Source organism: Pteropus vampyrus, unplaced genomic scaffold, assembly GCF_000151845.1.
Source record: "Pteropus vampyrus isolate Shadow unplaced genomic scaffold, Pvam_2.0 Scaffold80, whole genome shotgun sequence".
Taxonomy (NCBI): Eukaryota; Metazoa; Chordata; class Mammalia; order Chiroptera; family Pteropodidae; genus Pteropus; species Pteropus vampyrus.
The window spans coordinates 4,660,105-4,676,755 of record NW_011888861.1 but is presented as its reverse complement, the minus strand read 5'-3'; the positions used below and the strand labels follow the sequence as shown (position 1 = coordinate 4,676,755).

The window sequence follows — 16,651 nt, the reverse complement described above, 5'->3', positions numbered from 1 at the left end:
TAAATGATTTCCCCTCAAAGTCTGCCTCAGATTTAAGAACCTTCTGTTGAAACCCTACTTTTAACTGGAAATGATCAAAGGGGAAGGAAAAAACCCCTAAAACGTGGGGAATGGCTTCTGTTAGACTGTACATATTCTGTTATCCACTGAGGGTCCTTTTTCCTTCCTTCCTTCATTCCTTCCTTCGTTCCTTCCTTCGTTCCTTCGTTCCTTCCTTCCTTCTTCCTTCTTCCTTCTTCCTTCTTCCTTCTTCCTTCTTTCTTCTTTCTTCTTTCTTCTTCTTTCTTCCTTCTTTCTTCTGCCACATACATCCTTTTGGAGTTTGATTTCTACCCAGTGGTGAGACTCAGATAAGTTTTAGGGCTTTTGAATATTGGTAGGTCATGATTGCAACAAAAGAGAACAGGACTGGAGGTGTCTGTTTCGTCTTTGCATTTCTGCAAGAAGGGTGTTTGGTTTGCCACTTCAGCTCCATGTTGCTGAATTCATTCATTCATTCCCATCTCTTTGTTAGAACATGTAGCTCTGAATTGGACAGGAATGATATTTACCATTGCATTTGCAGTGTGAGATCTCCATTTGGGGAGGAGAGCAAATTGTTTACTGGTATCTTTATTGATGTTACTGGGAATGTTAGCTCATTCACAGGAAAGTGGGCAAGAGAAAAAACGAACTCCACATTTATTACTTCTTCTGCTATTGGTAGTAGCTCTCCCAAACATTCTTAATGGGAAAGAAGATTAAGGTGGTTGCTGGAAATTAATTTTGGAGATTTTCTTTGTTTTTTAGCAGCATCTGGTCCCAAACAATACACCAGTGAGTTGACATTTCCTTTTGAATTGTTATAATCTGATAAGAACTGTGTAGGCTTCTGTATAATACTGAGCTTCTTTTCTGGTGTTATTGCTGTCTTAAGTTCAGACATGAAAACATTTGGGGATGAGGAGGTTAAGATGTAAAAGGAGTGAGAGATTTGAGTTCTCTTATGAGTAGAGTTTTGTTGCGTAGGTATTTATTTTAAATTTACGTTGCTGCTTATGATAGTGAAATAGCTTCCAAGTATATTATTTTGGGGACTCTATGTCTGTCATTCACCCCATTTGAGTATAAGACCATTACCTTCTATAAGGAAATGTTATATTCTGTTTTTAACCACTCGCTTTTCTCTGATTGTCTTTTCTTTCATTCTTAAATTTGTTTGATTAAATTCATATTTTTTAAAGTTTTTAAGTTAAAGGCATAACCCAGAACAGTCTTGTCCTTGACAACTGTGGTTAGATGTTTTTATTGTATTGATTTTTTTCCTTGCTCAATTCAATCTTTGGAGGTGTTTCCCCCCACCCCTCCGAACTATTTTGGTTTGGTGAATGGCATCATCCTCCTACTGTGGGAGTTTTGCTTGAAATCTGTTAAAAGGACACAGATGGAGTTATATTTCCTGGGGGACATTTGAAAAATAAATTAAAAATGGCAGTAGAGATGAATAGCTTTGTTTAGTCTGCTCGGTCATGAAGATTTAGGTTCATAAATTAATAAATGTCTCTCTTTGTAGTGCTCCTTCTGGAAGGGGCGAGCATCCAGGCCTGTGTTTATGAGCCCTCTTTCTTAAACCTCCCAGGTTCTCCTGCGCTGCCCAACAGCATGGTATATTTCGGAAGCTCTCAGGACGAGGAGGACGTCGAGGAGGAAGATGATGAGACAGAAGATGTCAAAATAGCCACCAACAATGCTTCATCTTCATGCCAGTCAACCCCCAGGAAAGGAAAAACCCCCAAGCATGTTCACAATGGGCATGGTAGGTTTAGTATTGATTTGGGGTAAAAAAAAAAAAAAAAGAAGATAAAATCCAAGCTTTGGGTAGGAAAGCTGTTGAGAAGAAGGTGGCAGATGAAAGCTGTGTAGCCGGTTAGTGGGAAAGCCACTAACTTGTTTAAGTGCAAGACACTTTAAGAGCAAAGAGATTGACACATACAGTCAAGTATATTTTAGATGAATAGATTGGCAAGATGAGTAGAAACTTTCTTATGTTGTGGAGATGATGATAAATTCCCTAAGAGCTACAGATAATAGGATTTTGAAGAGGGAGCCATTCCATCAAATCGGGGGTGGTTAAGAAGATTTCGTGAAGAAACTTTTGTGATCAACTTACTGTGATTTCAGCAGGTGAAACTAGTGTTAAAAAACCATTATTCAGCATAAGAAATAAGTAAATGCACATATATTATAAACTAGATTGATTTTTTTTTCTTCCAGTGCTGTGGTGTGTGGGAGGAGGAATAGGACAAAAGGTTGGATGTCAGAGAGGAAACGGTTTAAGTTGGCTTAAGTGGAAAGTGCCTAGTGGTTTTTTAACAAGGAAGTGACTCAATTGGAGATGTGTTCTGGAAAGATTAAGCGGGCATTGATTATGAGGATTACATAAAGAGAAATGACTTGAAGAAGAGGAAACACATTGGAAGGCCGTAATCATAGGTGATTACCTGGTCAAAAGTAACAAAGGACTAAAAGTTGGTCCTGGCAGCACAAATAACAGGGGCGACAGAAGTCCAGAAATGTGGCAGGGGCGGTGCCTAGAGAACTTGGTGACGAATGGAATTAGTGTGGGGTCCGGGAAAGAGGTAAGAAAAGCAGAGTGAAGCAATGGCATTGGGGTGGGGATATTATTATGGCTGTTTTCTGTTGAGCTCCTACCAGGTACTCTGCTAGACATATTTCGTGTAGGACTCACAGAAACCCTATTCTGTAGGGAGCCTTGGTGTACAAATGGCAGAAAATCAGAACTGTCAATAAGTGATTGAGGCAAAGGAAAGTTTCTCTCTCTCTTTCTCTCTCTCTCTCTCTCTCTTTTTTTTTTTTCCCCTCCACCCTCAGCTGTGCACTGAGCTACCACATGTCTTTCTGGACTCAGTGGGAAGGAAATAGAGGTTCAGGACAAGCACAGCTGATACATGATGGGAATCTGTGTATACCTCTCATTATTGTTGGACATTTCTGCATTGCCAGTTTAATGATTATTATCTGTCACACCTCTTGCTTATGGCTGTTTTTGATGGCCTATAAATGTGGTAAATACCTGACTCACTTTTAAGGACTTAGAGTTTAGTTAAGTAGATGGGGTTAATAATTCCAGTGCCTAATAAAAAATGGTGGCTTATTTTTAACTTTTCGGGAAAAAGTTATTTTACCTGCAGTTGTGGTCATCAGGAAATCTTGATGGTTAGAAGAGAGCTCCATATATGAGTAGGAGTACAGGCACAGGTGTAGAGATGAACTTTTTAGGGAAGGTCATGAATTGTGAATTTCCACATAAATGGTGGAATGTGGAATATTGCCTAGTTTTGAAATGGTGACACATTGACCTACCAGTATGGGGGTGGGGTGTACTTTGGGGCAACTGGAAACCACAGGATAGTGTTGAGAACATATACCCTGCTAAGTAGGAGGAAGAATTCAAATATAGAGAATTGGGAATGGTCGATGATTTCAGATGTGGAAATAAGATGAAATAGATGTCAAGTTCAGAATGATTCCCCCAGCAATAGGGTTTAGTCTGAAATGAGAGGGGATGAGAGGCTGGACTTAACAGTAGTTCAGATGAGTGCAGGAGGCGTTTTGAAGCAGAAATGATCAGCTTTTCACAGCTGCCTAGAGATGCAGGGTTGAAAGTAATAGAACAGGAATTAGGAAGGTAGTTAAGAGCTTTATCATCTGTTGAGTTTGCGATGATGGTAAAAGATAGAATAGACTGGGAATTTATTATGGAGCTGCTGGCTAAAGCAATCAGAACAAATTGGCTTTCTGAGACAGAATGAAGCAAATAGGTTTGTAGGGATTTTTTTTTTTTTTAATTCTTGAGAAGGTATTTACTCTTATAGTTTAATTTGGTTTAATACAAATCAAGAGTAAGTATGAACAGAATGTGAAGTTGGACTCACATCTGTTAGTCTGTTTGTCCATCCAGTAGACATATATTTCACCAGTACTATATCAGAATGGTTCCACGAGATGTTATTTTTCATTCTCACTGTGGTTGGGTAGGTGAATTCAACAGTCATGTCAATCAGGTGAATTAATCCCCTGTGTACTCGTGTAGTTGTGATTGGGTCCTCAACTCCTTCCTTTTTCTAGCTTGTTTGAGCTTGCTGGTTAACTAGATGATTTTCTTATAGTTTTAACTTCCAGTGTCAAAAATTACTATCTTTCATGTGTGTAGATCTTATTTTCTTTAATTCTCTTTTTATATGAGCTGCAAGATGGTGATGTGAAGGGGCAGTGAATATCTGGCAGCAAATTACAGGGAGTTATATGAAGGGGGTGGGGTGAGGGCGAAGGAATTGGCTGAGTTCTCAAGGAAAGAGGATAACAATTTTGCATTGACTGCTGTCATAGTCATTAATATAGAACAAATGCTGGCAACAATTCCTGTGGCAGCTAGTCATCTTTTCCTGCTTTGCTTTTACTGAGACCCATTTCTTTGTAAATGTAGAGTAGAACTCCTTGAGATTCCTCGTAATAGGATTTCACTGTTGGTAGCCATCAAGTTATAAAAGGGGATGTTTGTTTAAATGTGATATATGACAACAGAATGAAACAGATCCTCTTGTAGACAGTTCATTTGAGATAGAAAATTCTTGGTGAGAGTAAAGAAGATGTTTACCTGAGTCTGTTGACCTGGCGTTGGGCCAGTGGTTTTATCTTTAAAGAAAGTTGATAGATGGTGAGTGATTATGTATATGAAAAACATGCTAGACCCCAGGATTACCCAGGACCTGCCCTAGCCAACTTTGTTCTGTCTGAGGTTCAGAGGAGGCTTCTTTATGTTCAGAAAATTGAATCTTTTCTGTTCAGTTTCTGAGAGCACCTGCAGAGCTCCAAGCTTGATTAGATTTCTATGGCACTGGTGCCTAATTGCCTTGTAATGAACAGCGGGCAGGTGTCAGAGGGTACCCCAGCCATGCAGGCGAGCAGTTGGACTTGCCACTCCCCAGAATGGATTAGAGGGCCCTGTGTGTGACACCTGCCACATCAAGAGACCCGTGATGTTCTTGGCCTGCGCCTTGTGCTTCCCTTAGCCCTCAGCCCCCATTCTCTGATTTTAGAGGGTGCTTGATAAGCATAAGGAAAAAAAAAAAATTCTAGAGATTAAAATAAGTTCACTGTGTATACAAAAAGAAAAGGTGGGGTGTAGTTTGCGAATAAGATGAAGGCTCTTTTCCTGCCATGCCTCATTTTCCAAAAAGTAAAACCTCGAGATGGATTATCAACATTTTGATTGGATAAAGAATGCGTGAGTGTTAAAATAGATTTTCTAACACGAATAACCTGGATGACGGCATAATAATTGTGTAGACAAGCAGGCCCTCAGAATTGTTGACTTTTTCGCACAAGAAAGTGGAGAACAAATTGCATTTCTGTGTTTTTCTCCATGACAGTATTTCTCTTGCCACTTTTTCCTACTTTGTATGCCAGAGATGTTGAGGTATGTCAGGAAATTTAGCAACATCTGTATCCTCCCCCAGGAGGATCACCTTCACTGAAATGTGGGGAAAGAAATGCACAAAAAACAAATTGTGGAAAACTAACACTATTACTGTGGCACCTTTGGCCAAGAACCCTGATTAGGCTGCATGTCCAGGAGAATAGTTTTATTTAGGCAGTGTAAGCTTGAAGAAAACTGTCGATGGTGTCCCACTTTATCTTGTTTCTCCCCAAAACTTGAACCCGAGTGAAGCAGCGGGGGTTCCTTACCAAACAGGAATCAGGGGAGAGCACACCTGCCAGCTCACCTTCTGACAATGTGCTGCAGTTGGTGTCTAATTGGGCCTTTCTGTGACAGTCCTCCTCTTCCCTCGGGTAGAAGCCCTGACCCCAATAGTCTCCTGCAAGAGCCTGGTGTCCCCAGGCAGATGTTGAGTTTTGCAGACGTTACACAGAACTCTTGATGCTCTCATTTATAATCCACTGGAGCATCCTAATGAAAATGGATTTGTTTATTAAAATACATAATCTGAAATGACATGGACAGCATCACGCGTGCTTTTGACCTTGGGTTAACACTCAAGGGTTACAATAACAATGCCTTCAGCAACTTCTATTTAAATAGCTCTTCAGAGTTTCTGAAATAGTCTTGCATATACAGAACCTCAAATGATCCTAATGATAGAGCCCTTAGGTAATCACTATTTGGAAACAAAACAATGCAATCAAAACACTGCTTTCTGGGTATTTATGCTACAAGTTGATATTTGAAATGGCTTAGTTTCTGAAAAGTTCTCATAATTGGTTAGTTTTTTTCCAGTGGGATAAGAGGTAGACCAGAGGAATTAATACATTCGTTTGGAATTTGGCTTTGGTTTTTCCTCAGCATTTTCGTTGTGGTGAGGTGTTTGTCATCCTTTGCAGAGAACTTGGTGAAGGTTCATCGCTCACATCAGCCACGTATTGTATATTCTTCAAACACCTTTTTGCACTTATGAAGAATGGAAAGAATAGCAGAGACCATTGTTCCTTTGTGTGCTCATCTCGTTCTGAACAGGGACATTTCTCAGAAGACTTTTTAAATAACATGTCATTGAACTCCCAGCTGGAATGATTTAATTGCTTTTGGATTCACACCGGGGGCATGTTGTGTAAGGGCCAAAAAGCAATCATTTGGACGAGTTTACCACATTTCTGCTCTGTGGTTGCCTTCGAGGTGCATTCAGGCCTCTTTCCATCAGGGTGGTGGAGGAGTGGGTGTGCAGGCAGGTCCAGGGCTCCGCCATAGCCTTTGCAATGAGGAGATGCTCTCTAGCTGACAAATGCTTTTTTCTTTAATTGATGTTTTCATGGGATACTCTCTTTACCTTTCTTAAATCTCTGGCTGCTCCATTTGTTTTCCTGTTGAGGCAAGTGAATATTCCAGAAATTTGGAATGTGGGCTAGGAGCGTGTTTTTTTAAGAGCAGTAGTACACTGTAGTCAGGTTATAAAGTATTTGCTCCTTACCATTCACCACTTCCGTATGCTGGGCCACTTAGCATAGCGGTTGAGAGCACGATGCTGGATCTTACCTTCCATTACAGCTGCAACCTTGGGCAAGCTTTCCGTGTTTTAATTTTCTCAACTTTAAAGAAGAGATCATTGGAGCCTTTTTCATAGGTTTTGGTGAAAGCAAAATGAGTTAATGTACGTGTGAACAGTTCATGTCTGGTTGAAAGTGCCTGTTGGCTATTACCATTAATACCGCATGTGATTGAGAAGATCTGGAAGCCTAGGACAGCCTTGTAATAGAGGAGAGAATCCTGGAAAGTTGGTATGTTTAAATGCCTGTCACATGGGGAGGGTTTTGTGAGAGGCAGCTGTTACCACTGTGGGTGTGTGTGACATTATTGACTTTACTAGAACGAGCTGTTTTGAGCTTGGTAGGCAGTCCCCAATAACACCTGTCCATTGGTTTAATTGGCCTGTCCCTGTTTCTTCTCATTTTCCTTAAGCATTTGTTCCACTGGTCCACACAGGACCTTTGGGACACACACAACTTAGGACAGAAGGCCAAGCGCCCCTCGAATTTAGTGTGTGGATGTCTCTTCCTGGGAATGTAAGAGCCCATCTCCTCTGTGGTGAGATGCTCATGCAGATTTGAATGATGGTCAACTAGGTGACGTGCCTGGTGGTAGAAGAGAATCTTGTGGTTCAGATACACCTTCCTAACCAGGTGTCATTGGGCCAGTTATTCAACCTCTTTAAATCTCAGTTTCTTTGCTTATAAAATGCAGATAACATCAGCTTTTTCCATTAGGGTTAGGATTGGGGGTAGGAGGGAATGGGAAGTGACTGCTAATGGGCATGGTGTTTCATTTTGGGGCAATGAAAATGTTTTAAACTTACAGCAGGGTAATGATTGAACAGCTCTGTGAATATGCAGAAATCCATTGGAATTACATGGGCGAATTACATGATATGAGCATTATGGCTTATTGAAGGATAAACAAGAATCTGTTAGGAGTAAACGAGTGACAGATAGACAGAGACTGGCACTTGGTGTGTTCTCAGGAAGTGGGGGCTGGCTACTGTCCTGTTACCACACCCGTAACCCATGACTCTTCTAGAGAACTGTAATACCCTGCAGTTGTGAATAAATTAATATGTGTTAGAGTCTTAGAATCTTTAATCAGTTTTGTTGTCTATAGTTGACTGGGATATGTCTATATCATGTACACTGTAAATTGAATTGCTGAGCTGTTCACCAGACTAGTCAGTATTTAGTATTTTTAGCTAAATTCATCTGTCCTGTCTTAAGGGAAATCTTTAGTCACTTGGGAAGTTGTGCCATTTCCAGAGACTGTAAAATGTGCATATAGAATTTTTGAAAGTCATTTGTTTCCTAGCTAGAGGGTAGGTGGAGGTGTTTGTGAAAGAATAGTGGATCTTCGATATTTATTTGGAGAACCTTGAAAACAATCCTTATTAAAACGCAAATATTTCTGTATTTAGTTTTTCTGTATTAATACTTTTATTCCGAAAATCACCAGTTCTTCTTGTATAACTGACTACGTATATGGGGTGCCTTCCAATTTAACACATTTTCAGGGTGTCTCTCTCTCAGTGTGTTGTGAATAGCTACAACATCCTTTTTCATATGCAAAAGTGGGCCAGAATAATTTACTTTAGTTGTGACTGGCCTTTTAGGATTCGTCCCCTTGAATAAAGGGTTTTATGAAACCCCAAACTGCAAAAACACTTTATTCATTTGTTATTTAAGAGTTAATGCATGTCCCCTTCTGAGTATAACCCATGGTTCCATGCTCTTTGTCTTGTTTTTTGAGAGATAAAGCAGGAAATTTCTCTGTCTACTGCTGCTCCAGAAGGCCATTTGCCCAGGCATTCCTCCCCGCTGGCACTCTGGAGAATGCAGGTGCCTTAGAGCCAACCAATGTGTGACTCGGCCATGGTGCTAGTCACCATCAGACCATCAGTCTCGTCATTTTCTCAGCTCCTTTGGGGGCCAAGTGGGCCAAGAAACGATTTTTCATTGACAAAAACCATTCATCCTGATTTATGGTCTTTCTGTTGCCCTGACCTTTTATATTCTCATAAAGGTCATACACCCTTTTAAACTTTAGTATCAGAAGTTATTAGGAACATCTATAAGAAACATGATTAAATGGCAAATGTATCCAACTCTGGTAGTTGTGTCAATGTTTTTAGACCTGGGGACAGTGGCAACTAAATTTTGATTGAAAAGAATCTAAGTCACATTCTGTGTCTACAGAATTTAAGTTCTAACACAGAAAATTCATTTTCCTCTAAAAATCTTTTTAATGGATTTCTTTCCTGTTTTATATATATATTATCAAAGTGATAGGATTTCACTGTATAGAAATTCCACAGAGGTTTCACAGATAACCATGTAAACCAGTAGAATGTGTGTGTGATGCTGGGGTCGGGGTGCACAGAGTTGCTGTGATTTCGTTTTGTCTCTTGTTTGATGTTGGTGGCCAGTGTGAGATTGCACAGGGGCTTTCGCTCACCTAAACTCATCCTTGCCACTTTCCCTCGTTTTACACATGAATGCTGTAGCTGAGTTACTGGAGCTGTTTTTGCCCAGGGCAAACCAGGTTACAGCACTCAAACACGCTGCATTCAAATCCTTTTGGAACTGTTGGCACAGGTTGGCAGACATGCCATTGTTTTCAGACAATAGTGACTCAGAGTTGAACTGGCTCCAGGGAGCAAGTGCGGCTTTTGTACAGTAACAAGGATTTAATGCCAGCCAATTGATGGCGTCTGTCTTCCCCAAGTCGGGCCTCTTTGTAATGACATGAAGCTTACATTTAAATATCTGGCTTGAGATCAGAAACTTGGCATGCTTCTCTTTTCCTTTCCGTACACATTCTTTTTTATTTACAATGATTCTGCTTTTGTCCCTTCAATTTGTTTTGGGGGTAGGACTGGGAGCATTTCTTATTTTATGTAATTTTGGGGTTAGTCCAATCTTCCGGCCTTGGGTTCATTCTCTCCTTCTTATCCCTTGTGTTCCTGCTAGCAGACATTTTATTTTGGCCCTGCTTTCAGTAACTCCTCTTGTCCATATTTCTCTTTCAAGGCAGTGATGTCTTTAGAAACCTATTATATTAGCTCAGGTCAGACACCGAGTTGTCTCAGGATATCATAACTTTTGTCACATGCCAACCAAGTAAGATTCTTCTTGCCTACTCACCTAATAAAAAACTCAGGATTGTCTCCTGGTGTTCAGACAAGATGCCTTTATTAGCACTAATAATTAGTAAGATTGGGACATCTGGATGTGTGAAGGGCACGAAGGCAGGCAGAAGTGCACGGGCTGGCCTTGTCAGGTCTGTTTAAAGGGAATTATGGTTTTCAGATGTGAGTCTTGTCCTGTCCATTGAAGTAGGAGCTTTTCAGAAGATCAGCCTTCTTAGATTTGCATAACTCCTTTCTCTCAAGACCACAGAGCACTTCATATACTTTATTTTAAATACTTCAGCAATTCCTGGAGGGCAGATCAGGGGAGGCAGCTGGTGTGTAGTTCAGAGAATTGAAGCACAGATGTATTTGGTAATCTGAGAACTAGAAATCAAAACCAAGCTCTCCACGTCCCCCCAAGAGGTCGGGTATATTGTGAGGGTTTTAAAGACCTCATGACTGGCTTCCTTAGACTGCCCTATGGGTCTCCTTTGGGAATCTTGGTGCGATCTAACTCTGTGAACTAAGCTTATATGGGGAACATCATTTAGTACAAACTCCCTGGAGCTATAAATGGGAGTTCCTCCTTGGAAAGTGTAGCTTTCCGCCATCAAGGAGATCGTGGGATTGCAGTTACAGATGTTTCTAAAGTAACTTCTCTTGCTTATTTCATTTTCATCCCTTACTGGGAGCCAATCTTATCTTCTCGGGCATGAAGTGACCCTAAATCAGAATATCAGTTTTTGGATTTAAAGATTTTGCTTGCCGTGGTGCGAAAACACTTGTCTGTAGGCCATTTAACTTTCTGGGTGTACAAATCAATATATTTCTCTCTTTATTAATGTACGAACTGTTTGTATTTGAGTACAATACAATTTCTTAATATGGTTCACCATGATAAATGCCTTTTTTTCTCTCTCTTAAAGAGTCCAATTATTCCTTTTAATTGGGGACAGTGTGCATAGGTCTTCTATACTTCTAACTTTCTTGGTCTTTCTGTTTCTTATGTTCGTTCACAGGGTTTTTAGTCTTTCCCTGTGAGAGAATATATATTTTTTTCCTTCCACTCCTCGAGAATCTTACAAATGAAGACAAAAGATAATTACTTGGAGGGGTAAAACTGGCAGGTTCCCACGACACTTAAAATTAATGAGCTGTTGAGGACAAAATATACCTTCTCTCTGGCTCCATCATCTTCGCCCAGTCCTACCCTCCCCCGCCCCCTTCCCATTTAACACATCATTTGACTTTTTGGCTGTGTTTGCCATTTGTGTGTATTGCTGCTGTAAAACAGCAGGATAACATGGTTACAGAGAGTGGATTCATTTTGAAAACTATCCTACTCTTTAAAATTAAAGTTAATTTAATTCAATTTTTTATTTTCATATTTTTGAAAACTTTCCCCTTTTCTGATTACCTGGTCAAAATATTCTTTAGTAGAATACAGTGCTGCAGTTCACAGAGCAGCCAGTTTGGTCTCTGATGTTAATGGCACATGCCTTCCTCTCTCCTCCTGTCCCCCTTTCTTGTCTGTCATCATGGTGCCCCACCACGTCACCTTTGATTTGCAGGGCTTTGCTTTCCAGAGCATTTTTTTCTGAGAAGTTACTAAAGCGCTGCTGGCAGGCAAAACCCCTCCATGGCATTAGAACAGAACCGGAGTTGTGCATTCCATTTCAGGTGCATGTAATGCTGGGGAAGAATTGGTTTTGTTGTAGTTGTTGTTGTTATTCCCAGATCTCAGAATGGTGTTACTGGCTTAACCACAGTGCCATTCTTCATGAGTACTTGCTTCATGCCCTGCTCCAGCCCTTGCTTCATGCCCTGCTACATGCCCTTTCTAGATGAGTATTTTCTCATTGAATCCTCAAAGCAACCCTATGAGACAAGTAGTAAGTGGAGAAAACTAAGGCTTGGACCAGGTAATTGTTAGTTCGAGGTCAAATAGTTAGCAAAGGACTTTTCTGGATTCAAATTTAGGAAGCTTCATCCCAGAGCTTGAGCTTGTAGGTATAGACTTAAGTACATGGCCCATCAAAGCCTCTGGGAACCATGATGTAACTAACTGTGGAAAAGCTAGTCCAGCCCAGCAGGTTTCAGGCATTTTGGTCTCAAGACCCTTTTCTGTTCTTCACAGTTACTGAGGGACCTCCATAAAGCTTTTATTGATGTAGATTGTATTTATCGATATTTACCATGTTAACATTACAGCTGAGGAAATTTAAAAATATTCATTTAAAAGTAACACAGACTCATTACATATTAACACAAATAGCACTTTTATGAAAAGTAGTTACATTCCAAAACCATCCAAGAAATTACAGGTGAGAAGAGTTGCATCGTATTACATTTTTGCAAATCTCTTAATGTCTGGCTTAGTAGAAGACAACTAGATTCTTATGTTGGCTTCTGCCTTCAGTCTCTTGCATTACATAGTTTTGATTGATATATATGAAGAAAATCATTCTTAGACAAATACGTAGCTGGAAAGGGAGGAGCCTTTGTAGATGATTTTATTCTTTGACATCACACCTGTACTCAACCAATGGTAGTTTCTTAAAGGTCAGTTGTTACAGGAATCTAAACCTATATCAGTAAACTTTACATATTTTGTTATATTAAAACCCATCGGTTTGCCTTCCACTTTGAATGGATCTCTTACCTATGCAGTTTTGTAATATCTTGTATTGATCATTTGAACATAATGTTTCACTGAGTTATGTACTTCTTTCCAATTGTCTGCGCCTTTCATTATGCGGTATCAAAGAACCCCATATCACCACTGACCTCATCAGAAAAGTCTTTAAGTGTTGGAAGGCTGTCAAACTCATGGTGGCACATAGAGGTTTTTTAGAATTGTAATTTTTGCTTGAAATTGTATATTCTATTATTGGCCACAATATCTATTAGTTATTTTCCTTGACAGGCTTACTTGATTCATTTTTGAGAAAATAACTGTATTGGTTCTTCTTTTAAGTAAAAATAACATTCCATGAAAAAATGAGCTAGCTTGCAACTTAAATAATCGTGCAAGTGCTTTTCCCCTGGAAATAGTCATCATACTTTTTGGTATGCAGGAGAAGTGCTTTATTTGTAGTTCTCATTTTGTCACACAAAGTATGTTTACTCAAGGGTCAAGATTTAATACTATTAACAAGTTGTACTGCTTTATCACATCCTTAAATGAAGTTGGCTTTGTTTCTTTTTAAACTGGTAGTGAAAAATACTGTAATTATTAGTATAGTTTGGTGCCACGGCATTGATTTGTGTTAAGGCACCAGCAGTTTTGCTCACTTTTTTTTTTTTAAATAAGTTTTATTGAAATGTAATTGACATATCTTAAAATTTACCCAAAGTGTAGAATTTAATAGTTTTTTAGTATATTCACAAAGTTCTGCAACCCTCACCACAATCAACTTTGAAACATTTTTAGCCCCCCCCCCCCCCCCGATAAACCTTGTACCCATTAGCAGTTACTCCTATTTTCCCCAGAGCTCCCCAGTCCCTGACAACTGGCTGTCTACTTTCTAACTCTATGTATTGGTCTGTTCTGGACATTGCATATTAATGGAATCATACAATCTGTGACTTTTTGTCATTAGCTTCTTTCACTTACCATAATGTTTCCAAGATTGATCCATGCATATGTGTAGCATGTATCAGTACTTGAATCTTTTTTTATGGATGGATAATATCCCATTTGTTTTTCTGAGTCGCAGGTTCATCAAACTTTTGAACCCCCCTTCCTGCCCCCCCCCAATTTTTAACTATTATTAATTCTGCTTTGTACATTTTTTTTCTGTGGATATGTGTTTTCATTTATCTTATGTGCATACCTGAGAGTAGAATTGGTGGGTCACGTGGTACCTCTTTTTCACCTTCTGAGGAACTTCCCAGCCTATTTTCCAAAGGGCCGCTACATTAAACATTCCCACCAACAGTGTATGAGGGTTACAATTTCTCTACATCTCACCAACACTCCATTATCTTTTATTTTAGAGCATAGCCATCCTAGTGGATGTGAAGTTGTATCTCATGGCACTTTCGATTTGCATTTCTCTCACAGATAATTCACCTTTAGCCATCATCATCGTTGAAAAATCAACACAGTGAAAAACACAAATAATGTCTTAGGATAATTATGAAAACAGTTTTGACCTAGGGGATCCCCTGAAAGTGTCTCTGGATCCCCCAAAAGTCAAGTCACTCAATAAACTAGGAGAGGTGTGGGATGTGTTTTTAGCGTTGTACCTTCTCCCTGCATGGGCAGGGCATTAGCAGTGCCTCTTTTCCCCGTGAAACAGATTTTGGGAGGCAGTAATGGGCAGCTGGGTTCAATAGTGGGTGATGATGGTCTGCTCAAGCCAGCCATCTGTCTGTATTGAAGCCCTTCTTACACTGTAACTGCAGGGAGACCAGGGGACAAGAAGAGGTACTGCTACAATCTGATTATGTAATAACCTGAGACGGTCCTCTTAAATATGTAGTAATAAGGTTTACTAAGTGTTAAGTGCTTACCGAAACCCAGACATTGTGCTAGATGCTCTCCATACAGGAACATCTGTTATCCTCAGTCTACAGAAGAGAAAACTGAGGGATTAAATAACTTTTCCAGTTGTTAATATCAGAGCTGAGAATTGAACTGCTCATATAGTGTCAATGAAAGGGGACAAACCCACAGAATAATTTTTTTTAACTGAGCAAAGAAAAGTCATTATAGACTTGATATTTCTTTAATATCAGGCTGCATCTTGATGCACATCTTGGTGACAGTAACAGAGCACGGAGAAGTATGGATATTTGAGATTTAAAAAAAAAAACAAAACCAAGAAACTTCCTGTATCATGTTTCAATAAAGGAGCTCTGTTCACTGCTTTAGAAAATTGGTGAATGGTCAAGAATTGCCTAGATTCATGTTCTTTGGCTTGATTTTTAATCACATTGAAGTATGACTTCTTACAGATGTTGCTTTTAATTTGTCTTGAAAGCAAGCACAGATACTGCCAGCTTGGCTATGATTGATGGTTTCTGACAATGTGCACTTAGTTACTTACACTTAGAATAAATGCCAACCATTTGAAGCTCTCCATTTTTTCTGTAACTGGGAGTATCCACGAGAATCTTATACAACACAGAATCACAGACCATATTTTGCTGTGGTATGGTCTTTACTTCAGAATTGAAAATCTATTTAGAATATATAATCACTGGGGTTGGGAGAAGCTTTAGAGATCAGGGTTCACATCCAGTCCAGATATGGAAAATGTAAATCTCTGTGGTATATATGCCATATAAACAGTAATAACAAGTGGACCAAAGAAGTAAATCTAAGCAATTGAATCTAGAAGCAAATAGGAGGAGACGTAGAGGAATATTTTACTGTTTGAAGACATGGGAGGGCTTTCTAGGCATAAAAACAAAGAAAGAAACTAAAAAATGGGCTAGTGGAGTTAGCTCTACAAGAAACGAAAAACAAATGACAAGAGGATGATATTTGCAACCTGTAAGGCGTATATGGAATTTAAAGGGCACATAAAATGGAGGTGGTGAAAGAGAAATGTTGAAGGAACTGTGGATACAAGTTATCCCCAGTCTACAGATCCTCAAAAAAGAGGAGTAGTATCTTTGCGCTTTCTGAAGAGCAGGTAGGAGTAGGGGAGTTTGACTTCTGCTCCTTCAGGCCAGCAGACAGAGATTTTAGCTCAAAGGAGGAAGAATTTTTCTCTTTACAGCTGCCTGGTCAGGTAGTGAGTTCTGCCTGGAATTGTTCAAGTACAAGATTGGGGGAGGGACATGTCCTAGAGTGGAGATGCTTGACACGCAAGTAGCCAAGGTGACCTTTTAAGGCTCCTTCTGTTAGGAAATGCACCAAGAGCCTTTGTAAAATGACAGCTATAGGGACTCACTGTCTCTTCTCCGCACTGCACTGCTCTGCCTGAAGCTTGTGGGGGTGGAGCAGACCAGGCACAGGGTGGCCTCCCTCCTTTGCCTGCTGGGTGGTTGCAGGGGCAGGGATGACCTGTGGGTGTGAGAGAGAGGAAGAGTTGGGAAAGGCTTGTCGATTCCTAGAATGGGGCCGGAACTATTGAGTCTGTCTAGGTTTGCCAGTCCTAGCTATAAAGCAGACGAGAAAACTCAGGACAGCAGCATCATTGTAATGTGCTGTAAAAACCTTGAGCATCACTCACTGTTCCTTTTGAACTCCCTAAGTGCGTGGGGTCCAGCGTTCATGGTGGTAATTGGCACTGAGAGCCACGGTGGGGCGGGGAGCCTGTGCTGGTGACAGGCAGTATAGCATGGGCAAGGTGCTCATCTCTGTGCTAATTGGCTTCATCTATAAACTGGGCATGAGGAGAGTGTCCTGTCCCTTCGGATTCAAAGGCTGAGTGTACTTCAGAGCATTAGCATTGTTCCCCTGGCTCAAGGTAAACGCCTCTGAGGATCTGGCTCAAACCTCCAACACC

General features: G+C 40.2%; 1 protein-coding gene across 1 annotated transcript in view; it reads left to right on the top strand.

Moving 5' to 3' along the window:
- JARID2 (jumonji and AT-rich interaction domain containing 2) overlaps positions 1–16,651 on the top strand; it is a 239,940-nt gene that overhangs the window by 185,065 nt on the left and 38,224 nt on the right. The window contains exons 5-6 of the mRNA XM_023532274.1: positions 1,619–1,817; positions 11,925–12,109. Coding sequence (XP_023388042.1) covers positions 1,619–1,817; positions 11,925–12,109 — 384 coding nt within the window. The remainder of the gene's footprint in view (positions 1–1,618; positions 1,818–11,924; positions 12,110–16,651) is intronic.